At 33.1% G+C, this 22,486-nt stretch overlaps 1 protein-coding gene across 1 annotated transcript in view; it reads left to right on the plus strand.

The window, feature by feature from the left end:
• LOC111708153 (pikachurin) overlaps positions 1 to 22,486 on the plus strand; it is a 37,442-nt gene that overhangs the window by 10,317 nt on the left and 4,639 nt on the right. The window contains exons 7-16 of the mRNA XM_023481445.1: positions 285 to 445; positions 667 to 751; positions 1,139 to 1,283; positions 3,299 to 3,491; positions 4,597 to 4,760; positions 6,279 to 6,502; positions 16,937 to 17,165; positions 17,893 to 18,097; positions 18,547 to 18,598; positions 21,392 to 21,530. Coding sequence (XP_023337213.1) covers positions 285 to 445; positions 667 to 751; positions 1,139 to 1,283; positions 3,299 to 3,491; positions 4,597 to 4,760; positions 6,279 to 6,502; positions 16,937 to 17,165; positions 17,893 to 18,097; positions 18,547 to 18,598; positions 21,392 to 21,530 — 1,597 coding nt within the window. The remainder of the gene's footprint in view (positions 1 to 284; positions 446 to 666; positions 752 to 1,138; positions 1,284 to 3,298; positions 3,492 to 4,596; positions 4,761 to 6,278; positions 6,503 to 16,936; positions 17,166 to 17,892; positions 18,098 to 18,546; positions 18,599 to 21,391; positions 21,531 to 22,486) is intronic.

Below are 22,486 nucleotides of genomic sequence, written 5' to 3' on the forward strand. Positions count from 1 at the left end.
CTAGGTGTATATTTACAGCTGTATCCTTGAAACTACATGATACCTAGGTAATTATATATATATATAAAGCTTTTTCCTTAAAACTACATGATATCTAGGCGTATATACATACAGCTTTTTCCTTAAAACTACATGATATCTGGGTGTATATATATACAGTTGTATCCTTGAAACTACATGATATCTAGGTGTATATACAACGTTGTCCTAGAAACTACTTGATATCTAGGTAATTATATATATATATATATAAAGCTTTTTCCTTAAAACTACTTGATATCTAGGTGTATTTGTCCTGCTGGTTGGGGTGGAGCCCAGTGTGCTGAGCACATTGATATTTCTATTCCTGAGTTATCAGGAACAGGATTCATCTCCTTCCCAACCCTACAGAACGCTTACAGTGATCTCCATCTATCACTGGAATTTAAACCTACAGCATGGACAGGTTTATTGTACTTTATCTATAAAAAGAAATATAGCTTTACTTTTGTTGGAACTTTTAAACCATTAAAATGTTGTATACTTTGCTGTCCGTTTGACACCCATTGTAGTAGTGAACATGAATGGTGCAACTATACAAAGCAAAATAGATTCTTGGAATCTTTTCAATTTTTCTCATCCATTAAATCAAGTTAAAGGTTTAAGATATCTAATTTTTCTAATCAGGATTACTGTTGCTAACTGGGGAAACTGAGGATATGACCGGAGATTATTTAGCTCTGGTCTTGAAGGACGGATATATTGAACTCAGGTAGGTTTTATAAACTCGATATCAGGAGTAAGGACGGATTGGAAAAACAAGATCTTCATTTCCCAAATGAATTTGACCCAAATATCAATTTAGACTGAAAGAGGAAAAGTTTCTTCAGTTGTCAGGTTAGACTGGATTTAGACATGTTCTAAGGAGTGTCCGGCAAGGATACGCTTGCAGCCGGAGCGCTATGGCTAGAACTTATAAGAAAGATATCGCTTCTTTGAAAATTACATATTTTGGAAATTCCACTTTGGAAATGGTCCTTCTGTATATTTTGCATATTGTATATATTTTCATATTTTTTAGAAATTGTCATTTATAAAATTGGTCGTTTGAGAAGTGGTCAGTTGGTAAAGTACATGATGTTTCATGTGATATCTCCAGGTTGGATTGTGGAACTGGACCTGGTGTAGTGAAGACGAGCTCTCAAGTTCACCTGAACGCGTGGAACCACGTAAGCGTGTTCCGGCACGACTGGGGAGTCTGGGTTCAGCTTAATGGAGGAAAACGAGAGGAGGGAAGATCCCAGGTAGGTTCAACGGAACTTAATACTGGATAGATTCAAGGGCCAACTAAATACTGGATAGGTTTAAGAGAACTGGGTAGGTTCAAGAGAACCAAATACTGTGGGTTCAAGTGAACTAAATAATAGGTAGGTTCAAGGGAACTATATACTGGGTAGGTTCAAGGGAACTAAATACTGGGTAGGTTCAAGGGAGCTATAAAAGCTCGTTAGGTTCAAGGGAACTAAATACCAATAGCTTCAAGAGATCCAAATACTAGGTAGGTTCAAGAGAACTAAATACTGGGTAGGTTCAAGGGAACTAAATGCTAGGTAGGTTCAAGGGAACTAAATACCAATAGCTTCAAGAGATCCAAATACTAGGTAGGTTCAAGAGAACTAAATACTGGGTAGGTTCAAGGGAACTAAATGCTAGGTAGGTTCAAGGGAACTAAATACCAATAGCTTCAAGAGATCCAAATACTAGGTAGGTTCAAGAGAACTAAATACTGGGTAGGTTCAAGGGAACTAAATGCTAGGTAGGTTCAAGGGAACTAAATACCAATAGCTTCAAGAGATCCAAATACTAGGTAGGTTCAAGAGAACTAAATACTGGGTAGGTTCAAGGGAACTAAATGCTAGGTAGGTTCAAGAGAACCAAATACTGTGTAGGTTCAAGGGAACTATACTGGTTAGGTTCATAGCTGAACAATTTTTTAAACATAGACATTACAAAAATATACCTCATTCTTTTACATAGCTGAACAAAATTCCAAACTATAGACAGTACAAAACTATACCTCATTCTTTTACATAGCTGAACAAAATTCCAAACTATAGACATTACAAAAATATACCTCATTCTTTTACATTCATGAACAAGTTACCAAAATATAGACATTACAAAAATATACTTCATTCTTTTAAATAGATGAACAAGTTTCCAAACAATAGACGGTACACAAATATACCTCATTTTATAGTCTGGAGAAATAGACTTCGATAGGACTCTTCGCACCTTTCTTATTCATTTTATATCTTATTAAATCATTAAAGAATTAATTTACGCTTTTTTCGTGTTTAGAAGTGAGTTTATTAAATTTCCAAAATTTTTTAAATGGGACATTTTTTTAATCTCTGAGCTAAACAAACAAACAAATCAACAATTTTAGAAACGAGTTAGAAATGAAGAATAAAGAAAAATAAATACTTGATAAGTTCTTGATAAATACAGTTTAAACTAGAGGATAAAATCGATAAAAACTGTTGGAGTTGGTTGGCTCGGGGGATATAGTTATCATGCAATCCATTAATCAATCATTGATCTGACTTTTAGAAAAAATATTAGAACATGTCAAATCTAGTTTTGCGTTATACAAATATAAAAATATTACCAGGAGTGAAACATCATTTATAATTTATATATATTTGTGAATTTTTAGACAAGAAAGTTTAAAATATTGGAACCTTTACTTGTTTGGGTGCTATAGAGTTGCATTAAAAAAAGACCTTCAAATATCTATACCTTAAAAGTAAAAGAAATGTGATAGTGTCAAATATGAGAGCTGAGGCATAAGATGGAAATTAATACTTGATACCAAGATTTACACACAAGTTATCTGCAGAGGCCGAATTGAAAGAATTTGAGCCGCGGCTTAAATTCATTAAATTCGAACTCAGATTATTTAAAGTTTGACAATTTTATGTATAGAGTAAACTACATTCTTGTTAGTTTCTCCATGTTTTCTACAGATTTTAGTATTATTTATGAACATAGGCTCTCAGGATGCTTTTGCTTCTTTTGCTAAAAATTATTAAATTCTTAAATGTTCCTTACTCAAATTTTGTAATCCCTTTGCAACCAAATGTCGTAGACCTTTGATATATCCGAATATGAATCCAGTTAGATCAAATATTAAAGGTTAAACGATCAGATTGAAAATGTATGAGGATTTGAAAATTTGAGTTTGTGGCAAAATCACGAATCCTCCTAAAATCATTATTTTCCAACTTGATCAAAATAACTTAAATATTTTTTTCAGGGTCTCTTCTCAAGGATAACATTTAACCAGCCGGTGTATATTGGTGGGTCTGGAGAAATGAGGAATGTCAAGAATTTTGTCGGAGTTGATCAGGGGTTGCAGGGTTGTGTGAGACACTTGGAGATAAATGATTTAAGTTACAGTTTCAACCCTGTTTCTACCGGAGGAGACTCCATCGGAGGGATAGATACAGGTATCTAGAGAAGAGCGTTTTTTAGGACAAGCACTTTTTGTTAAACAAAAAACACGTTGTGCACATACAGTGATCGGCGTATATATCAATACAATGAAGACGACATTTCTACTTTAGTTTTAATTCAGTTTTAACAATTTTTTTATAGATTTTTATAAACTATAAATATTTATAAAATATAGATATAAACTATAAATTTGTATAAACTAAAACAAGTTTACAAGTAAACAAAGAGAAGCTTTTAATTGACAGCTTCTCTTTGCTTCTATGTTTATGTGTATCATACGATTGAAAGCTTGGTAGAAATAAAAAGTTTAAATCAAAAGTTCTCATTGTATTGCTATATTGAACACAGATTTTATTACGTTGAAATTCATATTTTATAAACATTGTTTCTTCATCTTTCAAATTTTAATATTTTTTAACATTGAGGATCGCTGTGTTCGTTAAAGAACGAGTAGAACGGAAAAATAACGATCGAATTTTTAAAATGATAAATTATTGATGACATTGGAATATTAGGGAAGTAGAGGGGAAGGGGGTCTAATACTTCAGGGGGGTTGGAGATAGGGGGGTGGGGGTGGTGGGAGGTATACGCTTACAGAACCACAAGGGGGATATATAACCAGGACAGGATGAATGATGAAAAGTTTGTAGAGGGAAAAGTTGGACTACTTAACATTCCTGGGTCGTGAGGTCAGGTCAACAAAAGAACAGAAAACTTTTGGTTTTTCCGTGGTTTAGTTTTGAAGAATAGCGTGAAGAAAGGTGGGGCCGGGCCGGCGGCGGCGGCGGGGGGGGGGGCTAGGTTACGGATGAAAGGAATTGAGTCTTTGCCCTAAACTCCGATTTTTTAATCCCTAATTTTTTACAATTTTTACAATCTCAAATATTTCAAACCATATTTTAGATCAAATATTCTAAGTTTTAAATATAAAAGGTCTAAAGCATCAGGTTGCAAAGATTTAGAGATTGAATAATTTGAGCTTTTGGCAAAAACTCAATTCCTTCTTTGCGTGTTTCAGTTTGAAGGATTCGAATAATGAAAGTAATTGGAAGATAAAGGGTGAACTTGGTATCTAGTTCTATTTTGTTTCTTGTTTAGGAGTATGCAAAACTCCAGGTTGCTCCAACAGTATGTGTGGACAGGGAACTTGTCGAGATCAGAGTTCTCCCTTCTCATCCAACCCGGCCAACCAGAGCAGGCAGGGTTGTGATTGTCCTCTGGGTAGCTCTGGAGACAGGTGCCAGAGACAAGAACACATCCAGGTAATTAGAAATCTTTATAAATCTAATTATTATCTAATTAATGCTTATTAGCCTTTAATTGCCTTACATCTGTATGATAATTGTGTTTACTTAATTAATTACAAACTTGGTTTTATTACTTTTCTAGAAATAGGATTCATTTTCATCCTTGAAAAAACTACAGGGTTACCCAAGAAGGATGAGATTGTAAAGACGACCTGAAACTCTTAAAATATGATGATTACGAGGTTAAATTAAGACTATGCCTGAACTATTGACATAAATATAAGGAAACAGACAGTATAAATTCAGTACAGTCGTCTCTGAAGTCTCATGCTTTGTGGGTAACCCTGTATGTATGTAGAGAGAGTAGACCAGAGTCTAAGAATAATCTTTATCCTGAGAACCAATCATCCAGACCACCCGGAGAAATCCTCATTTAATCCAACCTCAGATTAAAAAGGCAGACCCTGCTGTGAAGGCAAAAGCTTTCTAACCCCCCCCCCCCCTCCACTCCACACCTCTCCTTTTTCTTGCAATACAAATAAAAGCAATATTTAAGACCCCGCCCTACTCTAAACCAAATGCATTTGCAATGGAATGCAAAACTGGTACTTTGCAGTGTGCAAATTGTGCATATTACATAAACTTAATTCAGAGCTCATGCTGTTCGGAGGTATTACAGGGTTATCTAAAAATATTGGACTGACAGTTTTATCTTCTAATTTCATCAGATAAAAGAAGACCAACATCCCTGTAGATCAAAAAAAAATAGTTAGCAACTAAAATCTGATTCTTTTAAAGTTACACTCGTAAAACTTTAAAGATCTTTAGTTGAAAGTCCTTGATGTGATGCAGTCATTAACCAGCTTAAAGCTAAAATAAATTAATCTGAGGTTTCGAATTTAACAAAAATAAAACTGAAGTTTTTTATAATTTTTAACGGTTATGGCTGACTGGGCACATTTTTAGAGTTATAAAGTTACAAATTATAAAATCATAAAAAGACTTACTTAATAAAGACGACTTTGATTCTACATCATACAGATTATGAAATTGTAGTCCTAAAGTTATTCCGAAAGGTTTTGAATCTTTACTTAGATTTAGATTTATCGTTGGATTAGATAAACTAAGTTTGAAATATCAACAGTTAGCGTCATCAGCTTGCAAAGATATAGGGATGAGAAAACTTTAATTTTTGGAAAAGACTCAATTCCTTTAGTTGAAAAAGTTAAATAGGCACTGCATGCAAAACAATCAAAAAGTTTCTCAGTTAGGTTGGCTGATGTTTAGGTTTGTTCAGTTTTCTACATATAGTTGGTTGGCAGGATTAATATCAGTTGCAAAATAAATTATGATTCTATAATATCATAAGTTGGGCCTGAATAATTAATTTATTCACTGGTCTGAAACATTTAATTAATCCCTCGTCACTAATTACTCTTTCAGTTAATTTAATTTGCATTCCCCACATTGGATTAAATCTGCAGATTTAGTGGAATGGAGATTTTGTGTTTTAGAACGTTTAAATTTTTCCAGATGCCGCGTTTTGTGGGAGATTCTTTTCTGCGTCACGCTGGATTGGGAGACGCTGCATTGATTTGGCTAGAAATGGAGATCGTCTTCAATCCTTCCCAGCTCCAGGGACTTATTCTCTACAATGGAAACAGAAACGATGGGAAGGGCGACTTTGTGGCAGTATTTCTCAACCAGGGATTTGTGGAGTTTGCATTTGATCTTGGAAACGGAATCGCTATTGCAAGGTACTTTATGTATTGTACTTTAGTAGAAAAATATAAATGGCTCTCTTTCCCAGAATAAGCAGGGAGTAAGAGATTTTCTTTTTTTACGTCCAGCTAAGCTTTTTCATATTCATCCCATTTTTTTCTTCAAATTTTACTCATTAAAGAGACTGTAGACATAAGTTGATTTTCCAGTTATTTTGTGGCATTTCCCATTCACAACCGTATACTACACATTAAACATTTGGCTGATGATCCTAGCAAATCCAATTTTTATGGCTAAAAATAGTGTGTTTACTTTCTGAGGAAAATTTTTCTTCTTTTCTGAGACTTCCGGAAAACCAATACTGCTTTTTTTGAGCAGCTTGCATTGTTAGACAGTAATAACACTTCTGCGAATAAAATAAAATAGTTCTAATATCCTTGATTTGTCAAAGGTTTCAAGCATACAGTTGTGACATGAGAGCTCAATTTGAACAAAACAGAAAACATTTCAAAATATGTTTTTTTTGTCGCTATATACTATACATGTCAGGAAGACTAAACTTCATAAATTGATGTGGTTTAGAATGCCATTTTAAAGGGACTGCAAGCGTAATTTTAAGTGAGCCTCATGCACTGCAGATGGCAATGCCCGATTTACGGTGGTACCCTTGAAAACTTTATGAATTAGATATAAATGTTTTTGTTTCTTAAAACCTGTTTTTTTTTTCATTTCCGGTTTCTCTGCCAAAGAGACTTGCGAATTCCTTGTTTATAAACAGCAATGGAGAAACTCACAGAAATAAACACATTTCAAGCACGGTATCATCCACATTTTAGATCAGATGAACACATTTCAACCACGGTATCATCCATATTTTAGATCAGATGAACACAATTCAACCACGGTATCATCCATATTTTAGATCAGATGAACACAATTCAACAACGGTATCATCAACATTTTAGATCAGATGAACACAAATTCAACCACGGTATCATCCACATTTTAGATCCGATGAACACAATTCAACAACGGTATCATCCACATTTTAGATCAGATGAAGGTTTCAAGGGTTCTGTTGTAAATCGTGGCCATGTCATCTTTGCACGGAAGGTCACTTAAAATTACAAGTACAGTCCCTTTGAATGAATAAAGTCGGTAGATATAGACAGACCTCAATCGTAAGACGGGATTTAATACTTTGTGGTTTAAATCTTCTCCCATGGGAGATTTAAACCCTCTCAGTGCACTTTTGACAGTATTGAAAAAGCCAAGAGAAACTTAGGGTCCATCTTAGTTTAGGAGGGGGGGGGGGGGAGGAGAACCCTTTATATTGGTTAAACTTTTAAACAGTTAACTTCACTTAAAGGGACTGTTAGCGTATTTTTAAGTTACCCTTCAATAATAAATTGGCAACAATGTATCCTTTAAACCTTGATTGATTGAACATTGATGAGGCAGATATCCCTGTTTTCCTTGCAGAAAATTGATCATGTACGCAGATGCACTTCATTCAAATGACGCCACAAGTTTTCCCGAAGACACTCAATTTCCAGCAAGAAAAAGGGAAGCTATCTCCGATAGTTTAAAGGTTTAAAGGTTTAAAGGTATACAGGGTACCGGTGCGAATTGGACTTTAAATTACGCCAACACGTCCTTTAATGTTAAATGTCAACATGTCCTTTAAATGTTAAATGTATGCAAACATTTAGTGTGTAATCTCACCAAAACTATTTCTGCAGTGCATGCTGTTTATGCAAATCCAAAATTAAAGTAATTGTATGCATATAGTACAGACTATACACTCTTCGTATTAATTATAAACCTAGATTTGTATACTTTAAACTTTGAAAACATTAAATAATAGGATTAGTAATAGAATTAGATCCACGGAGATGACCATATAGGGGCTGGGGTCCATGTATAATTCCATTTCTAATCCCAAATGGGATCGGGGTTGAAAGTACATTTAGGGGCATGAAAGTACACTTTATATGTCATTGTGAACTTTGACAAGTTTTTGTGTACATATACTACTCTTCAGAAATGTGTACTGCATTTTGGGTGTTAAAAGATGTAAAAATTAGTATTCAATATAAGAGATAAGTTATGATATACAGAAAAATAAACACTCTCTTGCGCGCGGTAAACATTCTGCAGTATGGAATTTTTTCTACAACTTGACATTATACTTCCAATTGTTTACAATGGTTATTTCCAAGAATGTAAGGCAAGGAAAGTCAATTGCGGTCATGTATACTCTGTGTACATATTGAAACCAGTTCTCTTTGGGCGGAATTTGTAAACAATAATAGATGCATCAGTGTTCGTTTAGTATCCATTGAGGTTAAAAGCATTAAATTTTGATAATTTTGATAATTCACATAATAATTTCCTATTACCAGAATATTTCATTGATTTTTTATGTGAATGATGGATCCCATGTCAGGCTTCGACATCCGTATTGTGTTTACATTAGCGCCCAGAGACAGTACACTGCAGTACTAAAGATGTGTACACTTCTGAAATGAATTTCCTTGCCTTACATCCTTGGTTATTTCTGCCCCTAATATCAATCAATCAACATTTGGGATTGAACAGATGGAATTATATGGACCCCTGTATAGGGGTTGTCAAGTTTGGTTTCTATTAATAACAAATATTGTAAACAAAGTTCTGAATTCTCGGATGTATAGGAAAGGAAGGTTATGTTTTGGCCCTTATGTCTGATTTCATATTTGTATTGTATCTATATTTTCGGCTTGTCGTCTGTTTTTTTTTATCCAAAAGCCTTAAACAGACTCAACCGATCAATCACTTTTGTATAGCCTCAAATGACTCCATGGGGATTGATTCGAATTTCGGTAAACCCTTTATGAAAACAGAAATTGTGTTATTTTTGTCATTGGTTTTTTTTAAAGATGTAAATAAACTAGGGTTTCCAAATTTTCGTTCAATCTCTTTCGCGAAAATTGAAACATTTGATTTTTATCGAACGAAAATTAAACGAAAATGGGTCGAAAATACATCGAAATTCGCGAAAATTTTGAACGAAAATGAATGAATTTCGTTCATTTTCGCGAATTTCGTTCAACGAAAATTTCGATGGAAACCCTAAATTAAACATAAATCTTCTCAATATATGAGTGATCTTGGTTTGTCTATCTGTCACGAACCCATTGACCGATTTGCCTCAAATTTTGATTGAGTAACATAGTGTAACCATGTCTACGGAAATGTTTTCAATTTATTATCTAAATCTAAATTAAGTGGATAGATTTTTTTATTGAAAAGTCTTTTCAATATACATACAGGTGGTAAAACAACTACTTTGATCTGAATATTCATTAAATGTTAAACTTGATGCACAAAATTCTATGTATTTGTTTAATTCTAATTCATGTATTTACTTGAGTTCAAAGAAATAGCTATGAAAAAATCCCAAATATGAAATATAAGTAAAGGAAAGCTAGGAATAATTTGAAAAGTGAAAATATTATCAATATTTATTATCTCATGAAAAATAAAACGTAAGAGCATTTCACCTCAACTTTATGTAAGGCACAAGTTCCTTCATATATACTACATATTTCTTTCCTTTTAACCTTTGAACATCCATAATAACTATTTGTTAAATGTCGATTTCGTATTTTTATATTCTTTTGGTGCTGGCATTGGAGAATGAGAAAATATAACTAAAAAGATAACATTAAAACTCAAAGAGTTTTATTTTCTATTGATCTGATTTCTTACAATCTGATCCCTCCCACGGGTCCCAACCTAATCCATAACTCTCTTTTTTTCCCAACCCCGATCCAATCGTTGTATGATCAAAACCGGCACAAGGATTTACTTGTCTAGCGTAATTGTAGTAACATTTAGTAATAGTAACTCGTACCGATGGGTCCAGTATGTAGCATGTTATAGACACAAAATGTAGGCTGGCTAGATCGATGCATCCCACTCTCATCCCTTCCACTGATTCTTTATGCTCCAATCCCTTCCACCATCATCCATTATTCATTTGTAATCCCTGAAAAAATCTGTTTCCTAACTCCTTGATCTAAAAATCTCTGATCCCTCGCTCTCTGATCCCTTACTTAATTGATCCGTTACACTTCTTGATCCCTTTCTATACACTCTTATCTCTGTAACTCTGATCTCTTTCACTCCCTGCAGATGTCTCCCTATCTGATATCTTAAACCTTCTCCCTGAGAATATCCTACTGGAACTATTCAAGTTTTAGAAAAGTTGACCCGGGAAATCTAGGCGAGGATTCATACTTAGAATTTCTCCGACAGTTCCACAAGCTCTTCAAACATGAAGCTTAAAGTCTTATAAGAGTAATTAGTTCATGTCTCCTCTCATTCTATTTTAAATTTTTATCAATTTAAACATGTGAAAATGAAGAATAATTTAGCAGTTCAAAAACGGACAAAATATTTTTCACTACAAGTGAAAATACAGTCTTTTTGTTGAAATATAATTCTTTAGACGTTTTTCACATGTTTTTCTTCTGTATTCCTAATCCTCAGCAAGAATAAAAACATTTTTAAACTTTTACGGATTACTGAAATCAGCATATTGCAATTTTTGATTGTTTAATTATTTACATCTACTTCAGAGGGAAGTTAAGGGAATTTTACTTTACTAATTAAGTAAAATTTTTAAATTCCCGAAAAAGTAGTTGTACTCAACTTTATCGTCTTTAGAGATGAAAATGCGCAATATTTTTTTACACTTTGTATAGCGGGCCGTCATTTTACTTAATTGTCCAAAGGGACGTAAAGTAACTTAACGTCCCTCTGTTGGGTGAATCATAGGTCGGTAATGTTGGTTAAAAGTGCGGTAAAATATTTATTTTATCAATCAATCGTGTGCGCATTTGATGTTGTCATGAAGCATGTATTGCATCAGGTTGAAAATCAACTTATAAAGTAAAATGAGTATGTACGTGTACACTGTACACTGAACAACTGTTGTGTTTCATGTTTATTCGACTATTTCAAGCCAAAAAGCATTCTAACAGTCGTCTTCCTATTCCACCATTTCATGGGTCCCTTGTGTTCAAAAGAAGTCAAAGGTACTGTAAGGGTAATTGTAAGCGACCCCCATGAAAGATGGCAATGTCTGATTTGCAATGGTACCCTTTAAAGCTTTTTCTGAACAAGATTGAATCAGACATTAATGCTTATAATTTGGAAACTGGTTATTTTTAATTGTGTTTTCTTTACCGAAGAAATCCACATTAGTTTTAATCAGTATGAAACTCTTTTAAACCTAAAAAAGCGACAATATCTTCCACATAATTAAACAGGGTCCGAATTTAACGAATTTGAGCCGTGTCTCAAATCCGTCATTAACCAGTTTCACTTGAGCTTAAATCTTGAAACATTGAATACAATTTTAAGTGGAACCAACCATATTGGAGCCGCGTCTGAAATTTATGCCTCAGAGTTTAGGGTACCGTTAGGAAAATATAGGTGGCAACAGAGAAATGGACCAATTATACACAACGTCACAAGTGTCAAATATAACAAGGAAAACAAAATTTTCTCACATTAGTTGACACGTTTTCCAAGATTAAATAAAAAAGTGTAAAAACAGAAAATAAAAAACAGATACAATTGCACTTATTTTACTGTAAGATTAGTACTATATTATAAAATATCACTATTATTAATAATTTTGTCGGACACAAAAACTGAATTGACACAATTGTGACGTCAGAATACAGCTGTACTGAGTGTACAAATTCTACGTTGCTATCTATTGTACTAGAATCTATTTGGTATTAATCACTATTGAACCTAGAAAAACGAAAATATTTTCCACAAAATTGAGCAGGTTTCAATGGCACCGTAAGAAATAGGACTTTGGCATCTTTGCAGGGAGTGTCACTTGAAATTACGCTTACAGTCCCTTTAAGTAGACTCCTATTCCCTCTGATTTCCTTTGGTCGAGAATAGATTAATTATCCGATATAAGCTCTGTAACAATATTGTTCTTATAATCTGTAGACTCATCAATGGTCTAGTGCATTGATATAAGATACTATACTAGATACTAGACTGTAATCAGATATCTAATATGAAACCATTGTCTTCATGAAACCTTATATTGATATAAGATACTATACTAGATACTAGACTGTAATCAGATATCTAATATGAATGCATTGTCTTCATGAAACCTTATAAAAATTTGTAACTTTTTTCTCTGGCTATTCTCTGGCTCAAATAAAACCCTAGGTTTCCTATTTTCTGGTTTAAATAAAACCCTAGGTTTCCTATTTTCTGGTTTAAATAAAACCCTAGGTTTACTATTCTCTGGCTCAAATAAAACCCTAGGTTTCCTATTTTCTGGTTTAAATAAAACCCTAGGTTTCCTATTTTCTGGTTTAAATAAAACAATAGGTTTACTATTCTCTGGCTCAAATAAAACCCTAGGTTTCCTATTTTCTGGTTTAAATAAAACCCTAGGTTTACTATTCTCTGGCTCAAATAAAACCCTAGGTTTCCTATTTTCTGGTTTAAATAAAACCCTAGGTTTCCTATTTTCTGGTTTAAATAAAACAATAGGTTTACTATTCTCTGGCTCAAATAAAACCCTAGGTTTCCTATTTTCTGGTTTAAATAAAACCCTAGGTTTACTATTCTCTGGCTCAAATAAAACCCTAGGTTTCCTATTTTCTGGTTTAAATAAAACCCTAGGTTTCCTATTTTCTGGTTTAAATAAAACAATAGGTTTACTATTCTCTGGCTCAAATAAAACCCTAGGTTTCCTATTTTCTGGTTTAAATAAAACCCTAGGTTTACTATTCTCTGGCTCAAATAAAACCCTAGGTTTCCTATTTTCTGGTTTAAATAAAACCCTAGGTTTCCTATTCTCTGGCTCAAATGAAACCCTGGGTTACATATTCTCTGGTTTAAATAACCCCCTATGTTTCCTATTCTCTGGCTCAAATAAAACCCTAGGTTTTCTATTCTAAGGATTAAATAAAAGCCCTGGGTTTCCTCTTCTTTGATTTGAATAAAACCCTGGGCTTACTTTACTTTGCTTTAAATAATGTCATGGGTTTCCTATTTCCTTGTTTAAACCTGGGGTTCCTATTCTCTAGGTTTAAATAAAACCCCTAGGGTTTCCTATTCTCTGGTTTGCATTAAACTCGTGGGTTTCCTCTCTAAGATAACCCTAGAACTACAGAATTGTGTATCCTGGTGTAAAATGATGTGAAGTAATCCCAACTACGGAGACGGAATAGTGAATATACCCGGAGCAAGAAATCCTGGTCCGTGTTGCATTCAAGATTTGAAACTTGAGATAACATACATTTCTCTTTCTATCTTTCTGTATTACCTCCTATTTGCAGTAACACAAATGTATGTGTATTGTTCTGAATAGGTTTGCAACATGGTATTAAGAAGATATTAAGAGACAAAAGATTTCAAAGCTTAACTTTTTTGTGAAGAATGTTTAAAACTTTAATCAACTTTATGCATTTTTATTTCACCATTAGCATTGGAACTTTTTACTTCGAAGCAATGTTTCTTCCTCTGCCCGAATTTTCCAAAAATAATTTCTCAATGATCTCAGACTTTAAGAATGGTAAAAATGTTTTGTTGAAAATATTAAAAATGAATCCTATCCCATGAAGTTTCGATTCAGTTAATTTAATTAAAATCTGAACAGAAGAGTTTGATTAACTAACTCTAAAATTATTAAAAACAAAACATAGTTTAATTCTATAACGTTGAAACGTAAATTAACTTTAAAATGTTCAAAACGACATTGAATTAAAAAATTTGACTAACCATTGCACCATGCATGATATGGAGGGTGATACAATAATTTTGAAATAAGCACAAACTATAGTAAACCTATTGTAAATAGAAAATGTTGTAAATTCTACGTTTGGAAAACCTTTTGATTTTGAACAAAAGAATATTTGTGAGAAAACAGTTTTTCAATTTAAAGCCAATAAACATTCGAAAATTTGATTGTAAAAATTTGTTTCATTGATTTCGAACTTTGCCCAAAGGAATCATAATTTAAAATCAAAATAAATCCTTTAGTTCTGGAATTTAATCTTACATTTTTTTCATTTAAGAACAAGATAAAATATAAAAAATGAATTAAAATATTGTTGAAAAGGAGCTTAAAATGCTAAAACATAAATGATATAATATTAAATAGGATCGCTACTGTTCAAGCTTTAGGTTGGAGTAAAGTTTGAGCTCTACTCCAAGAGTAAATTTATACCCGGAGCAACTGTTGTTTCCCTTCCAACCCTGCAATACAACAAACCATTCCAAACAGTAATTCTTTTTATCAGGAAATAGTATTTAAAAAGAATGAAAGAAAAATTGTTTTAGGCAGGATTGAGTTCAGGGTTGGTTAAACTTGATTTAGTTTCCATTCAAACTTGACTAAATACATAAACAGGGTTACTCAATCAATATCTAGAGAGGGGAAAGATAAATAGATTCTTCTTTAAGCACAATTTTTCAAATGCTAAGATTTAATTTATAAATTCTTACTTGTTAATCTGTCTGCCAACTTTGCTGTTTCATCGTCTTATACTGTGCAAACTACGGTGGGGAAATTTTTGGTTTGTTTAAATCTTGCTGTATTGATTAGTTCAAGAATTAGTTTTTTTTTTTAAATAGTTCTGTATATGTCCAGAGCAGGCGATTTATAACATTCAAGAAAATACGATTCAGGTCTAAGCTGTCGGTGGGCCTTATTTACGACTTGGGCTTTCAGATTTAAAGAAAGTGTTCGCGAAAAATGAAAGGGGGTATAGGCTTAATGCAATAAAAAAGCGCTTTTGATTGCTACTAATCTTACTTCTATCTGTTGCGTCTATAAGGAGAAAATTGTTAAAAACGACTCATGCCGAAGAACGCAGCGTCCATACAAATTCGGAAAGATGCAACATTCAACTCGGATCGTAAACAAATCAATTTAATTCCCAACAAATCATTCAGATATTACAAACAATAGTCATCGGTTATTTTTCGACGCATTCATATATAGTTAATATTTCATAATATTTTTGATTTTCGAACATTCTTGGAAACATGAAAATGTCGTCTTCATTATCAAAAATCCTCGAAACAGGAAAAATGTAACTCTCAGATCATGAAAAATACAAAATATTATGAAATATCAACTATTTACGAATGCGTCGAAAAATAATCGATGACTATTGTTTGTAATATCTAAATGATTTGTTGGGAATTAAATAGATTTTTTACGATCCGAGTTGAATGTTGCCTCTTTCCGAATTTGTATAAACACTACGTTCTTTGGTGTGAGTCGTTTTTAATAATTTTCTCCTCAAAGACACAACAGCTAGAAGTAAGATTAGTAGCGATCAAAAGCGCTTTTTTATCGCATTAAGCCTATACCCCCTTTCATTTTTCGCGAACACTCCCTTTAAACTGTATCTAATTTTCCACAGAGTTGAGTTCATAAAACCGGTTTATTATTGTATTTGACGGATTTTCATGGTTGGAAATTGTTTACGTTTAAAAGCGTTAACATATCTCATATTAAAATTCAACATTTTTCATGCATGGACTTCCAAAAAATATTGAAAATAATATATATTGCTTTAATATTTTGATCTGTTTATCCGAGAAAATTAAGGATGAGGGTACAAAATTACAATCCCTTTGCATACACAGATCAATAAGTTATCTGGTAACTATGTGGGTTATGTAACGTTCCAATTGAACGTTCAAATTGTAGGGACGTTTTTTGATTAATAATTTTATCATTTAACGCCCAAAATTTATAGTTTTAAATATCTAAGGTTTACGACATTAGGTTGCGAAGATATTTGGATTAATCAGTGTTTGTGGCAAAGACTCAATTCCTTTGACCTTCTTCTCTTTCTTCTCCAGTGAAGTGTAACGAAACCTTTGACATTTTTCATTTGTTCATTTACTTCTTGACTCATTTGTACTGATTTATGTATTATATGTACTTATAAGAGATCTTTTAGTAACGAATTTAAAGGACTTATCACCATGAACAGTTAATATTTCTGATTACTCGCATTTACTCAGCCTATACGTGATTTCACAATATTCATAATTTAAAATAAATTAAAGATCTACGACATCAGGGTGCAAAGATTTCAGAATTTGAAAATTAGTGTTTGCGGTGAGAAATTAATTGACTCCATAACACATCAATTTGATTAAGACGGGGATAGTTTGGCCTTATATGGTTCGTATGTGTACTGTATACAGCGTGATGTAGCTGATTAAAGGTCGCCCCGGTATATCTTGAAATGAACCGGAGTTTACAGTGATAATGATCTGAGCAGGGGTTGTGGTGTGTGACACCAAAACTTGAGAAAAATTCTCAATATTTTCTTAAATCTTAATATTGAAAGTATAGTCTGAACCCCAGGGGAGGTTTAGCTTATCCCTAGTTATAGAATCTCTTGTTTTAGGAGCGGGAGCAAGGTTAAGATTGGATCCTGGCATTCTCTGACAATCTCCAGGACGGGTAGAGAGGTTTATCTCAGCCTGGATGGAGAGGAGGGGGAGACGGTTACTTCTCCAGGAGGGTTTACTCAGCTCTCCCTGTCTCAGAACCTATGGTTGGGTGGGGTACCGGAGTACGGTATACTATCAGCCTATCTACCTATCACAACTGCGTTTCACGGATGTATACAAAAGGTATGAAATGCTTTAAATAAATTGAGTTTATTTTTTCACAAACTCGCTTTTTCTAATCCCTATATTTGTAACCTTATATGGTTTAAACCTTTGATACTTCTAACTTAAACTATTTTATCTAACAGAATTTATAGCTTGAAATATCTAAGGTCTACGACATTGGGTTGCAAAAATATAGGGTTTAAGAAATTTGATTTTGTGGCAGAGACTCAGTTCCTTTCTTTTTCTTAATGGGTTTGTAGATGTTATTTCAAATGTCTCTCCATCAAAAGAATAGAATGTCTGAATCTGCGAAAAATTATGAGGAATGAGATTTACTTATTTTTACCGCAAAAAGTTGATCCTTTTCAATGCTGGTTTCTCAGGAGATTCACGGATTTATACTGCTAATATCTAAGGATATTGTCGTAATTTTAACATACTAAAGTGACGATATCGTTCTGATTTCTGCTCATATAAATGTTTATAGGGTACCTAATTGCAGATTTGAAATACCACTCTTTAAATGGAAGACTACTACACTCGGACACAGTCCCTTCAATTTTCTATCAAAACATGGGGAAAAATATAAGAAAACATTGAGTTTGAGACGATATAAACAGAGAAAATTAATTAAGTAAAATGTAATGCACTCAAAGAAATTAAAGTCACAGTTTTAGAAAACTATCCCTTTCGATCCTCAGTAGACCGTGTAAAGATAATTTTATCTTACTTTTTTACTTTCTAGTTGGTTGTAAACGGTTTACCAATCCAACTTGTTGGTTCTGCTCTCTCCGGGTTAAATGTTGAGAGCTGTGTGCACTCCTGCCAAGGATCTCCTTGTGGAGCTGGAATCTGTTCTCCAAACCTGGATACCTTCTCTTGTCAGTGTCCTCTAGGCTGGGGAGGAGAATCCTGTAGTACTCCTACTCCAGACTCCTCACCTATACCAGGTAGTACTCCAGCTCCAGTACTCCTACTCCAGATTCCTCATACTATACCAGGTAGTACTCCTACTCCAGACTTCTCTACTATACCAGGTAGTACTTCTACTCCAGACTCCTCTTCTAAACCAGGTATTACTCCTACTCCAGACTCCTCTCCTTTACCAGGTAAAACTCCTACTCCAGACTCCTCTACTATACCAGGTAGTACTTCTACTCTAGACTCCTATACTATACCAGGTAAAGTAGTACTCCTCCTATACCAGGAGCTAGAACAGGAATAATAATGAAATCAATTCCAAAATTAAAATATCAATAATTAACATAAAGAATAGTTCCAATTTCAATTACAACAACATTAACACTATGATTTAAACAGATTAGAAGTTGAATTAGAAATAAATAAATAATAATTCATGATAATTAAAATTAAAACAATAATGATATTTTTTCTCTAGGATTCACAGGAAACAGTTACTTATTCTTCAACAATCAGGATATTTACCAAAAGTAAGTAACTTTATGTTAAAGTAAGTAACTTTATGCTTGAGCAAGTAACTTTATGTTAGTGTAAGTAATTTCATGCTAGAGTATGTAACTTTGTTATAGTAAGTAACTTTATGAAAGAGTAAGAATGTTCATGTAAGACTAAGTAACTTTATACTAGATTAAGGAACTTTATATTAGAGGAAGTAACTTTATGTTATAGTAAGTAACTTTATATAAGTGCGGTAAGAAAATATGTAAGAATGTAAATTAAGAAATAAGAATTTTAATGCATTTACAAACCACATAGTAATCTTAATTAAATTAGATTTTAGTTATGAATCTCGACATGTCTCAAGTTTAGGAAGTACATTTTTAGAATTCTAGAAAAGAAATTCTAAATTTAGAAATTAAAGGGACTTCCAGGGGAATACCTGATTCACAACAGAACTCTTCAAACTTTTATCTTATCAATAATGTGCAAGATATCCCTTTAATGGTATTGTTGTGAATCCTAAATGTCCATCTTAAAGTAAATAGCGGCTAGAATCCCTTTAATGGTATTGTTGTTAATCCTAAATGCCCATCTTAACGTAAATAACGTCAACAATCCTTTTAAGAGATTTGAACAATCTTGTTTTATTTAAATAGACGTCTCTAGGGTTAAGTTTTCTGCATCTGTATTTTTAGAACTTGTCAAATATTCCAAACCTGTAGAAGAGTTAGTTCTTAGCATATTGATTATTGAATTTATAATTCAAAATTTAATCTTATTAAAATCAATTTTGAAAATTCACATTATTACTAATTTTGATCATATTTTAAGTGAAGAAAAATCGTGTTAATAACGACTGCAGTCTTTTTTCGTTTCTTTTTGTTAAATGAAACGAATTTCCGCCATTTTATTCCTCGTCTTTGTTATAGAAATCTTTAATCTTTCTTTTATATAGTTTACAGTTGGGAATTCTTGAATAAACACATAAAAATGTTTTTTTTTTCCACAAACAAAAAACTGAAAGGGTTCCAAAAAGTCAGTATGATGCAATGTTTCTATTTTAAGAAAATATAAAAGAACGCATTGTGTTTGCGCATATGTGTTTTATTCCAAAGTTATGAGAAAACTAAGATTAGAAATATTTGACATTTTATTCCTTGAATATACATAGTTGAAGAAGAGATTAAAGATGAATATCTTGAAGAAATCAAGTTCTATCTTCTTCTTACTAAAACGGAGTTGTGGAAATGTAAAACGCAAACCCCGGTTTTAACCAAGAGGTTCAACAAGGGATGGCCGAACGGAAGTTTTAAAAAAAATTGCGGAAAATTCCGTTAAAGAACGGTTATTGTTGAAGCAAGATCGGAAAAAAACTGATGCAATTTAAAAACGAACGATGGTACTTTCCGTTACGTTAGGTACTGAGCACTTGCAGTAAATTCAAAATTTTAAAATCCCTACACCTTCTCAACCTGATGTCATAGTATTTGCCAAAAATTTAGATTTTCTAATCTTTACATCTTTTGAACCTGATGGTGTAAATCTTTGATATTTCAAACTTAGATTGTTTGATCTAACATAATTCATACTTTGAAATATCTAAGGTCTACGACATTGGATTTCAAAGATATAGAAATTAGAAAATCAGAGCTTGTGGCAAGTGTTCATTGTTTATTTGTTTTAACTAACCTATAACGAACTGGTGAAAAAAGTACATAAAGTGTTAAGTCCTATGGTTCAGAGCTGTAATTGATAATTAAGGAAATTCAATTCTTTCATTGCTTTGGAAATGATCCAATATAAACCGAAATAAAAAGAGAAAACTTGGCTGTATTCTACAGTTGTTGCCAGTTTCTAAAAACTGAAAATGGTTTTCAATACTCATTTTATTGCATAGCTAGAGAAACCGGCAGGAATATATCAAACGATCACTTGAAAACGAAAGGAAGAGCGAACAAATTATAAGAAAAATCATAACGGGCCTTAAGTCATTTGATACTGCTAACTTATTAGTTTTTAGTTTGGTATGGACTGCCAGCGCTAGATAATTATGTTTATAGTTTGGTAGGGACTGCCAGCGCTAGATAATTATGTTTATAGTTTGGTAGGGACTGCTAGCACTAGCTAATTATGTTTATAGTTTGGTAGGGACTGCTAGCACTAGCTAATTATGTTTATAGTTTGGTAGGGACTGCTAGTGCTAGATAATTATGTTCATAGTTTGGTAGGGACTGCCAGCACTAGATAATTATGTTTATAGTTTGGTAGGGACTGCTAACGCTAGATAATTATGTTTATAGTTTGGTAGGGACTGCTAGCACTAGCTAATTATGTTTATAGTTTGGTAGAGACTGCCAGCGCTAGATAATTATGTTCATAGTTTGGTAGGGACTGCCAGCGCTAGATAATTATGTTTATAGTTTGGTAGGGACTGCCAGCACTAGCTAATTATGTTTATAGTTTGGTAGGGACTGCCAGCACTAGCTAATTATGTTTATAGTTTGGTAGGGACTGCCAGCGCTAGATAATTATGTTTATAGTTTGGTAGGGATTGCCAGCAATAGCTAATTATGTTTATAGTTTGGTAGGGACTGCCAGCACTAGCTAATTATGTTTATAGTTTGGTAGGGACTGCCAGCGCATGATAATTATGTTTTTAGTTTGGTAGGAACTGTTAGTGCTAACTAATCATGCTTCTATTTTAGTGGGGACTGTTAGTGCTAACTTATCATGTTTTTTAGTTTGGTAGGGACTGCTAGCGCTAACTTATTATGTTTTTTAGTTTGGTTTGGACTGCTAGCGCTAACTAATTATGTTTTTAGTTTGGTAGGGACTGCTAACTCCATCAATATCAGACTGCGTGTTACATCAGCCCATGGACTGCTCATGTGGGTGGGAGGAGAGAAATCGGAACCAACTCCTGATTATCTCCTGCTCGGAGTTCACAACGGATACCTCCAGGTATTAGGAGAAAGAAGGATTGAATCCATTCTTAGGGATTTAAAAACATTTTAAACATTTTTAAACATGTTAAACATTACTTTGTAATTAACTAAGATTTTAGAAATTTTATTATTTCATAAGCATAAATAGTTTACGATTACGTATATGAGTAAATTATAGTTTACAATAATTGCCTTATTTTTGTTTTCCATAATTGTTTTATATGCTAACTCAACTAGATAATTCACCAGAAATATAACAAATTTAGGTTTTCTGATTATAAATTATTATATATTCGGGAATATTCTCAAAACTATTATTTTAGTGCTACTGCACTTGATTTTTAATGTTAATCATATTATTTTTGTGATCTATGGGAAGGAGAATGGGTGGGGTGGGCATTGACATCCTTGTTATATTTAGCTAAATCTCTCACTTTGCAATTGAACGAAAAGACGAAAGTGTAAGTTCGAGGTCTCTCATATTTAAAGTCCAATTTTTATAACGTTGTTCTTTAAAGGGAGTGTTCGCGAAAAATGAAGGGGGGTAAAGGCTTATGCGATAAAAAAGAGCTTTTGATCGCTACTGATCGTACTTCTATCTGTTACGTCTGTAAAGAGAAAATTGTTAAAAACGACTCACACCGAAGAACTTAGTGTCCATACACACTCAGAAAGATGCAACATTCAACTCGGATCGTAAACATATCAATTTAATTCCTAACAAATCATTCAGATATTACAAACAATAGTCATCGATTATTTTTCGACGCATTCGTAAATAGTTGATATTTCATAATAGAAGTCACAAATCTACATTCCATTGAGAACTTTTTTCTTAAAAATAAGTAAAAGTGCAATATTGGAATATACAACATTAAAGTTTAATGTTACTCTATACCTAGCATGAAATACTTGCTGGTTATTGGGTGTGTATATGTCCTGATAGTGCCTACAAGATAAAATGGTGGCAGT

Source organism: Eurytemora carolleeae, unplaced genomic scaffold, assembly GCF_000591075.1.
Source record: "Eurytemora carolleeae unplaced genomic scaffold, Eaff_2.0 scaffold134, whole genome shotgun sequence".
Classification (NCBI taxonomy): Eukaryota; Metazoa; Arthropoda; class Copepoda; order Calanoida; family Temoridae; genus Eurytemora; species Eurytemora carolleeae.